This window comes from Elgaria multicarinata, chromosome 13 (assembly GCF_023053635.1).
Source record: "Elgaria multicarinata webbii isolate HBS135686 ecotype San Diego chromosome 13, rElgMul1.1.pri, whole genome shotgun sequence".
Classification (NCBI taxonomy): domain Eukaryota; kingdom Metazoa; phylum Chordata; class Lepidosauria; order Squamata; family Anguidae; genus Elgaria; species Elgaria multicarinata.
The window spans coordinates 27,844,073-27,854,322 of NC_086183.1; the positions used below are offsets into that span (position 1 = coordinate 27,844,073).

The window sequence follows — 10,250 nt, forward strand, 5'->3', positions numbered from 1 at the left end:
GGTTTATTGAGATTAAGGAACTCTTTTCTAGGCCTCATGGCTTTCAACAGCTTTTCCTTATCTCCATTCATCCTGGCCAAAAGCTGGTCAAAAAAGGTCACTTTTCGGGCTAAACTGTATGCTACGTTAAATATATAGCATGCAGTTGATCATTACAATTTTGTTTATCTTAGTGTAAGCATGCAAGCTCCCGATTGTGATCAGGACTTCCATGTGCAGGACATGGAGGTTTAAGCACTCCCCCTCTCAATCCATTCCCACCTATGAAGACTAAAAAGAAGAAAGGGAAAAAACCTCCATTGGTACCAATGGAGGGTTTCTTCTTCTTCTTCTTTTACTTCCTGCAGGGGTAGGGCGTGGGGAGCAATACACTTCGGGCTAAAAAGTGGTTGGGTGAGAAGGTTTAAACCTCCCTTTCCCACCTGCGGTGGTCCTGATCAGGATTGGGGGCCTGCTTGCTTACACTAAGGTAAACAAAAGGGTGAGGATCAGCTGCATGCTATGTATTGAACGGCATGTGTCGTTTAGGCCTTAGGCCTGGGCCCTAGGTAGTCATCAGAGGGGAGCCAGGCGTTACGCCAGGGAATCGGAAGCAAAGAACCCCCCAGAACCATGAAGGGCATTGTTGTTCAGGCCAAGTCCCAGCCCAAACTGGAAGCCCTTTATAGGGCTTTCTGTCAAAGAGGGCATAACGATCAGTCTGGATGGAATGCTGTGGGATGCTACCTTTTGCAGTGACCTACCCAGAGCTGCAGTCTGGAGTTCTTTCTAAGGAAGTGATGTATTCTCAGGGCAAGGCCAATCCAGAGCCTGAGAATACGTCATTTCCAGACTTGGGAAGATCTCCAAACTGCAGCTCTAGGTAGGTCACTGCAAGGGGCAGCATCCCACAAAGTCAAAGGTTCCTGGTATTTGCCCTGGTGGTTCCTGACACTCCCATTTCACAGGAAAAGGAAATCAAAGCTGAGAGAGACTTGCCCATGGCTTTTCAGCAAGTTTTTTGCTGAGTTACAGCTCGACCCCAGGTGTCCAGGCCCAAGGCTGACTTTTCTGTCACTTGATTTCAGCTGATTAACTGTGTGGGTTTGCAGGTTTTCTTAGTCCTCTTAATTCTCTTGATTTTAACCGATTGGTCAGCTTAAGCCTCACATCATTGTCTGTCAGTAGCAGAGACAGGGAAATGCACAGCATGGCAACATCCTGTGACAACAACTCTCTTCCTTTGGCCTTTTAAGTTTCGCCCGCTATATCTCAGATTGGGTTGATAGTCTGAGAAGAGATCTGACATTCCTTGGAATGAATAAAACAGACTCCCTCACCCTTCTGTGTCCCTTTGTTTCCAATGGGCTCTGTGCCATCACTTGCTCCAGTGTATGTCTATTGTCACTCAACCCTGTCCTCCCTGCATTTCCACCCCTGCCCCTCCCCCCCGACTACAGAACCAGAAGCCTACCTCAGAGGAGATCCTACTTATCGCCGAGCAATTAAACATGGAGAAGGAGGTGATTCGCGTCTGGTTCTGCAACCGCCGCCAGAAGGAGAAGCGGATCAATCCTTGCAGCTCTGCTCCCATGTTGCCTGCCCAGGGCAAGCCTCCGGGCTACAACCCTCACTTGGTAAAATCCTACACATCTAATCTTTCTTCCCCACCCCACCCCTGCTCACAAGACATGCATTACTGCAATCCCTTATCATAAGTCCTGCCTATCTCAGTTTTCCTCTTTTAAAGCGTTAACGGACTACATTACCACCACTCCCTCCCACCAAACTCCCTTTCGGAACGTGTCTGTGGACATGTCTGTGAACATGTTGCTCCTGTTACAGCCTTCTGATGAACCCTAGTTAGTTAACACACACCTGCTGGTACATAGCCTTCTATTTTCCTCCCCTGATATATCCTCTACATCTATGCCTACCTACCTAGGCCTCATACAAAACTGCCTGCCTACCTTGTCTACACCAACTGAAACTGCAATATGGTTGTATATATGTATCTACTTATTTCCACCCTTGATAAATCCCATACATGCTACAGATCTTCTCAGCTCCCCTCACTCCCATTATCCCCTGTGATATAGGCCTTACCCCCACCATATAACCCCCTTTATGGTACATTCCTACCACTCAAGTTATAGCATTTGCACTTAACCTTTATATTGTGCTTTCAAATCCTTCCTTGCCCGGTGATGTGTGTGTGTGTGTGTGAGAGTCAGTGTCACATACATAACACACACACCTTTGTTGCTCTAGGATATGATCCCCAATAGAATATACCTGGGTTAGGGGAGAAATCTATTATATTTCTGTGACAGTCTTCTTTCCTGCTACGTTCCCCCAGGTGACCAGCCCAGGCACCGGCACAAGTCTGCCCCTCTCCCAGGCTTCCAGTAGTCTGAGCACAACAGGTACTTGTCTTTCAGTTGCACACTCCCTTCTTGCTGAGGCCCATCTTTCCTTTGCCTCCTTCTAGCAAAACTGACCAATGGGATACGGAGTGTCGTGTTTCTCAGCAAACTCCTGCTTTCGATGGGAGACAAATGACTGAGGCCTGCTAAGTCAGCCACAAAACTTTTATTAAGCAACAAACATCTCTTCCCACCTGAAGAGAGTCTAACCTCTTGGAAACTTCCCCCTAGGCAAAACTATGCAAACTAAGAGAGATAATTGTCCTATCAAGGAGAATAGGAAGCCTTTTCCCAAAGCCTGTTACTTCAGAGAGGCTGGTTCGGTGGCGGGTTCTGGCTCAATGCGAGCCGGACAGACTTTCTCACACCTTCCTTTCACTCCCTGCGTTTTAGCCTGCAGCACACCCTAGCATCAGCCAGCCTGTCGGGGTGCTCTCCTCTGGAAGAAAGATCACTTCCCACTGACTGTGTATTATTTGCCCTTGAGATAAACTCTGGAGAGGGTTCACTCCCAGCTGGTGAAGAGCCCGTGAGAGCTTTCTCCCCCACTGATACAGGCTTGCCTGTGTCTGGCGCCGACTCCTCTACTTCAGAGTCTGATTCTGATGGATTACCTGAAACACCTTCTCCCAAAACAGGGGGAGCAGGGCTAGACATGACACTGAGAGCTTATGATAACCGAATTTGTTAGAACTACACAAAATTGGTGTCTTGGGTAAGAAAGCAGGAGCACCCTGACATTTTGCTTCAAAAAGAATTGAATATTTAGCTTGGCACTTGCAAAAGTCTTGCTGACCTTTGAAGTAGCTGCTGCCCCATCCGGCTCCTGCCCCATCCTGAACAACCTGTCCTTGGGCCATGGGGAAAAGGTGGCAATGGCAGAGAAGGCAGCAGGGGTTATGGAGTCCCTGCCAGAGCATGTTTTTGCATGGGGGATGGATGGGGCAAGGACTTAAAGAGGTCTCCAAGCTTTTTGAATCAGTGGGTACATTTGGAATTTTGAGAGTGACAGCCTAGTTGCACACCTGCTGAAGCTGAGAGACCACCTCCAGCCAAAAATACTGGGCTTATCTCCCATTTCCCAATGGAAATGGGAGTGGGGTGCACCTCTCTTGCGTGCTCCTTTTAGACCTGCAGCACCTCCTTCGTGCTAATTGCTCGGGAGCACTTTGAAGCAAAAACTCCAGTGCTGGTAGAGTCAGAAGGAGCACCAGAGAGTTGCATTTTCCTCCTCTGCTCCTGACAGTTGTTCCTCCCATTGTGAAATTGCCTCAACATTATGATGATTGGGCACTTTTAATGAGCCTTGCAATTCTTTTGAAGATGCTGACGCAGGAACCGTGCCAATCATAGCATGTTCTGCAGCCTAGATCCCTGGGTGTGTTTGCGTATTGATGCCCTGCCAGTATTCCATCGTCATGCAATGCCAATTGCTCTGGCCAGTTGCACGGCAGCCATGCAAAACCAATCCACCTGCAGATCTTTGCTAATGCTGCTATGCCTCCCTCCGGAGGCCGAATCTTTAATTGCCCAGCCCACCACAAAGTAAGCGATAGTTGAGTCTCACTTCTGATTTCCTGATGAGCTTTCAGGGGCACTTAGAAGCAGGGCAAAGTCACACTCTTTTGAGTGCCTCTGAACCTCAGCATGATGTTAGAGATGATACACTTCGTTCCCTTGAATCCTCTCTCTGGGGGAGAGTCAGGGTTGGGGACAACTTCAAATAGTGTCTGGCTAATCATATGGACCCCTACCTGGGCCTACATAACCTCCTGTGCTTTTCTCTTGGGCAGTTACTACCTTGTCCCCAACAGTCTGCTCCCTGACCTCCAGTCGGACAGTGGTGGGGGCAGGCGGCACCCCCCTCAACTCGGTCACGCCACCCCCAAGCAACAGCACAAATCCCAGCCCCCAGAGCAGCACTCACCCGGCTATCAGCTTGCAAGGCCTGAATCCCAGTACAGGGTAAGTGGCCGGGGAGCAGAAGGGCTTTGTGTGGCTTCAGGTTCCTTGATGGGTTGGAATGTGGAAACAGAGGTCTGGACCTGTCTAGTTCCACCGAATAAGAGGGAGTGGGCTTGGGGTGGTGGTGCAGGTTATGCAAGGGGCATTCCATACCCAAAATGGTAAGGGAAGTAGAACTCACAGGAGATAGTGGAATCCACATGGGCTGATATTCCTGAGGGTATTTTAAGCTGCATCCTATTTCTACAATCCTGGACACGTCTGAGAGTGGAGATGGGGGGCCACTCTTCTGTTTTCCACTGTAGACTGCTCCCCACCTTTAACCTGCTGCCTCTGGTTTGATTTCAGAAGCACAGTGCTAGGGGTGAATGCAGGGTTAAACCCAGCGCTAATGGCCACCAACCCGCTGGCCACCATACAAGGTTTGTGAAAAAGAAGACCAGAAATGATGTCATTACTGCCATTCACTCCACTGGCCTGTTTGTGTAAGAGAGCAAGTGTGTCATCTCGTCTGTGTGCATTGGTGAGGGAATGGATGTGAGGTTTCTGAGATTGTACGTGGTGTGTGCAGAATGGGAATAATAATAATGATGATGATAATAATAATAATTTATTTCTTACCAGCCTCTCCATTTTGATCGAGGCGGGGAACAATAGTAAATATAAAATACATAAAACTGAATTAAAACATAATATACATTGTTAAAACATCCTAAAACAGTCTAAAAACATCTTAAAATACCACTGGATAGGCCTGCCGGAAGACATCTGTCTTAATAGCTTTCTTGAATGCTAACAGACTGTTAAGCTGACGAGTCAGGCCAGGCCGTTCCATAGTCTGGGAGCAGCAGAAGAGAAAGTCCTCTGGGAAATACTTGTCAGCCTAACTTTGATTGACTGAAGTAGATTCTTCCCAGAGGACCTGAGAGTGCGAGGCAGATTGTATGGGAGAAGGAATGTTTGCTTGAATGCCTAGAGAAGATTTGAGTAATTCTGTGAGTGCTCATGTCCCTGACTATGGCTGTCACCTGACTGATGAAATCTTAATTGATTGCCCATATGAGATTTAGCCTATGAATCAGCTAAATCTGCATACATTTGCATATGAGAAAAAAGTTCTTTTAAAGGAAAAAGCCTTCTCCCTTTGTTTTTAGATTACGCCCACACATGTTGCAGCAAGCATAATCTTAAAATCACCTTCACTCTCACACACAGAATAGAGTGCTTTTCTAAGATGCCCCTTGCCACCTGGAGTTTGCAGAAGTACTTGGATTCAGATATTTTTCTAATAACCAACTAAATGTGGCAGCTATAAGGATTCCTGGATAAATGAATAAGTGTTCAGAAAAGCTCGTGAGTGAGAATACAAATAATTATATGCGAATGCAGGCTGGCTTAATTTGAGGTGGGGATTAGCCCCTATAATACTTTGAAATAGCAATCTTAGAAGAGAGGGCCTTTGAGCAAGACTGTGTGTGCCTTGTGCTTAAAAATAAAAATAAAAATCTAAAGGCTGTGAGGTGCAGCATGCATGATTATGAAAACTGAGGACATTTGCAGCTTTTCTCCTTTTGAAATGCCTCTCCTAAGAGAGTTATTGGCAGTTAAGAATTGTAAGCTAAAATAAACTGGTGTTTTGGTATTTCAGCTCCGGGAAGCTTCTCCAAAATTGAATTTGGCCCTTTGGCTGGAAGAGGTTCAATACCCTTGCTTTAAGTAAAGATACTAGGAGCTGAATCTTGATCCTTCTATATACAAATCATGTGCTGTGCCGCTGATCTATGGCTCTCCCTTGTCATGGGGCAATGCAAGGAACCCACTTTTTTTATAGCTCACCAGACTAGGACATTTCATCATCCCTGCCCATTGTAGATGAGGCTACTTGAGGCTCAGCTAGTCTCAGCATGGTGAGGACCGTGTTCTACCTGTCTGCCATGTGTCCCTTAAAGAGGAGGAGCCTGTCAGAAAAAAAGAAGCGGCAGTCCCAATTCAGCACTGCAAACATGGTTGAATACACAGGGATTCGAACCCAGAATTTTAAAAGATAAGCATTCAAAGCCCTGGGCCTGAATGGGCAAATCTGTCAGTTTTGCTTCCACCCCCCCCACATTCATTTTTTAAAAAAATAAATCTGAAGTTCTTTCTGTCCCAAATATGAAGAAATTTGTGAATTTTGGTAAATTCTTATCAAAAAGGCGCTAAAATGAAATTCTCATCCATCCGTACTGGTGACTTACCATGCTGAATGCAGCCCATTAGACATACAATTCTTCTTAACTACCCCTCACACAAGTCTGATTTGACGTGTCAGTCTTTCAACCAGCGTTAGATGCCAGATTCATGAGATCCAATTGTATATGTCATAGCCAGAAGCCGTTTTAGGTTCATTCTGCCTGTGTTGCTGCTAATAATAACAATATAATCAATTCCTTGACAAAATGCGATTGTCAAGCTACAGTTGCCTGAGTGGTGGGCTGGTGCTTGGCTTGATGGGTCACCATTGAAAAGATAAAGCTGCCTTGTACTAAGTCACACCACTAGTCCATCGAACCAGGCATGGTCCACTTTGGCAGCAGCTCCCCAAGGATGCAAGGAGAAGCCTTTCCAACCCCATTAATCCGAGATCCTTTTAATGGAGATGCAGGGAATTGAACCTGGGACGTTCAGTAGATGTAGCTTATGCTCTAGCATGGAGCTGTTGCCCTTCTCCATGTGCAGATTTGGCCAAAAGAAAACACGTAGGGCCTTTGCAGCCCTCTCCCAACTTCAAGCGTGGAATATACTTGTGTCTGGGTGAGGATGCCTGAGAGCTGCTGTGCAAATGTAGTGCAGAGGTGTGAGAATGCAGCACGTCAGTGGAGTCCCCTGGAACCTTCTCTCATTCCTCTTGAGGTCCTGTCTCCATCCCATCCTTAGCCTACTTCTCGTAGAAGGCATCATGCTCCATAACATGCGTCTTCCACATCATGCCTGCTCATCATGCCTTGTTCACCCTCTCTCTCTCCGCGCACCAAGTGTCTTTTCTGTGTGGAACATGCTGGGGAAGGGAGATGGTGAAGTGAAGGGAGGGTGGGGAGATGCGATTTCAATTACAACTACGGCTGTGGCTGCACCGTGCGCTGCTGCCGTGGGAGGAGGGTCCCGAAGGCCCCTGAGTCTGTAGGAATGGTCTAATGTGTGAGATGATCCCTCGAGAGGGGAGCCACAGCGCCATGCAGTGGCTCTGGGCTAGTTGCACTTTGGCCCAGAAGCCATTGTCAACAAGCAAAGAGGTCCTAACCCACGTTCTTCTCTCCCAATGTAGCATTGGCCAGTGGTGGAAGCCTGCCGATTACCAGCCTTGATGCCAGTGGTAACTTGGTGTTGGGTACCAGTGCAGGCACAACCGGAAGCCAGAGCATCGTGACCTCGTCGCTCTTCCTCAACCATGCAGGCCTGCCCTTGCTGAGTGCTGCCCCAGGAGGCGTGGGGCTGGTGTCGGCGGCCGCTGCAGTGGCTGCCTCGATGCCCAGCAAGTCCCCCACCCTGACCTCCTCCTCTTCTTCCTCCTCTTCCTCCTCCTCCTGTTCCTCATGCAGCTCCTCCAGTGACGTGGCGCAGACTCTGGGGCAGGCTGGTCCCGGATCCACCGAGCCGGATGCCAAGACAGAATGAGGGCTGAGGAACCTCCTCACTGCCTTTCCTGACACGGTGGGGGTGGCAAGGAGTTGGACGTACAAACCGGCGAGTGAAACCAAAAAAAAAAACCAAACAAAGAAATGTCAGCAACAGCCAAACGAAAAACCAACCAAAAATAACCCAAAGCAACCAAACAAGGAAAGCAAAAAGGGACAAAGGAAGAAACCAAAAAGAATTCCCCAAACTTTTGGCGTTCGTTTTTTTTTTTCCTTTTTTCTTTTTCCCCTCCAATGTTTTAGAACAAAACACCTTGCAAAAGGTGATTATCAGTGATTTATTTGAATTTTTAAAAATGATTTCTCTTTATTTTTCATCTGCTAGTTTCCTGGACAGTTCCAGAAAGGAAACAAATAAACGGGGATAGGTTGTGTTTTTTTTTGTAGAAAAAGAAAAAAAGAAAAAAAAAACCACCTTTAAAATCCTTAAGGGGAAAACGAATCTCACACCAAAAATCACCAGTCCTAGCTTCACCCAAAGCTTTTTACAGACTTTTCTAACTTCTGTGTCTGGTCGAATGTCTTTCAAAACTCTTTTATTTATTCTTATTTATTCTTCTTTTTCTTTGGGATCCATAACGGGTTGGACAGGGAGGGGGTGGATTGGTTTAATTTCAGGATCGTACTATACAAGTTTTTTTTTCCCTTTTTAAATGCATTTCCCCCCTTTTTTGCTGGGTTTTTTTTAAAAAATGAAACAAATAAGAAGCTTTATAGTTTTATGAGGTTTCTCATTAGATACGAAGGCTAGGATTTTCAAAGGCAACGATGGGAATTAGGCACCAAGTTCCCGTTACGGAATTTGGTTTCCTAATTGATGTCCTGCAATGAATTTTTGCGCCTCTGCTTGCACCTGTTTGCAGGGGGTCAGGGAGTTGTCATATGACTCAGCCTTGCAATGAAGTCCACAAAAGTTGGTTGACCACAACATTATTTGACTGGCTCACTTGCCAATGCATACTTATGCTAGCCACCTGTGGCTTGAAATGGGGTTGGGGGAAAGGCGCCCGTTTACAAAATTTCCCTGCCTGATTTGCCACAAATTTAGTACATAAAGTGCTAATGGAGGACCCTGTTTAGTTTGCCTCTGTCTTCTAGACTTCCCCCTACTACTCCAAGGAGGATTTAATGAATTGGATCCATTAGGAGTAACCTTATTAGTATCAGCTGGGCTACTCAGACAGTACAAAGTGTAAATACTCATCTCTTTGCAGGACAAGAGGCCTTATTGAAAGTCTCAGTCTTCAGGTCTTTCAGGATGGGCAGCACTAAACATGTATACATTTTCGAACATTTTCTTTGCAGACTTTAATTTTTCTATTGAACTTAGCTATAGGTTTTCCTTTTAAAATTGATTTCTGCCTGGGGTTAGTATCAGGGGTTATTTTATTTTTGTTTTTTGAAAACAGGGGATGTGTAATTTTTATTATTATTATTTTTATATCTGTGTTCTGAAAAAAAAATACTCATATTCCAGTGCCTGACAAAAACCAAAACAAAAAAAAAAAACGGGAATTTCAGCATTCTTTACATTTTCCAGAAAAAACCAAAAATTGATAGACATCACTACAGAAAACAACAAAATGAAGACCATTGGGGAATAAAAATAAAATAAAACCACAAAAGAGGGATTAAAAAAAACCCTTTATGTGGATATCATAGAGACTCGGAGGCGAGAGAAAAACTTTTAACCAAAAAGAACCAACCAAGCGAACAAAGAAAGCTAAAACAAACAAAAAAACTTTAATCGAAGAAGAAAGGATGAAAACATATGGGAATAAAGGGGAAATCTTTACTTTCTCTGGTTAGACAAATGGCTCAACCGTCTTTCTCTGTCCTGAAAAAAATACCTCATGGAAAGTTGCGTTGAGAAGCCAAGATTTTATAAATGGCAAAGAGACAAAAAATAAATAAACCAAATCAACAGAAATGGGAGGGTGAGAACAGAGGATCCTGAAACTTCCTCCCAGAAGTCTGGAAAGCTTTAAAAATGGCTTCTCAAAACGCTCTTTTTATTTTTGTTTTTAAACTTTTTTTGTACATTTTTTTTGTTGATTTCCTTTTTTCTCTCTTTTAAACTGGTTGGTTTTGTTTCAATTGTTTAACGTGTTTGAGGGGTTTTATTTGCTGTTTTGGGGGCTCTTTGAATGTTTGTCTTTTATTTTCAACTCCTGCGAACCAAAGTCTTGCTGTTGCAGAGAAGGAA

General features: G+C 45.3%; 1 protein-coding gene across 1 annotated transcript in view; it reads left to right on the forward strand.

The window, feature by feature from the left end:
- POU2F2 (POU class 2 homeobox 2) overlaps window positions 1-8,241 on the forward strand; it is a 33,275-nt gene extending 25,034 nt beyond the window's left edge. Inside the window, 5 exon segments of the mRNA XM_063139690.1 lie at window positions 1,440-1,616; window positions 2,339-2,405; window positions 4,199-4,370; window positions 4,719-4,792; window positions 7,675-8,241. Coding sequence (XP_062995760.1) covers window positions 1,440-1,616; window positions 2,339-2,405; window positions 4,199-4,370; window positions 4,719-4,792; window positions 7,675-8,024 — 840 coding nt within the window. The 3' untranslated portion in view covers window positions 8,025-8,241.
- Window positions 8,242-10,250: the final 2,009 nt, after the last annotated feature.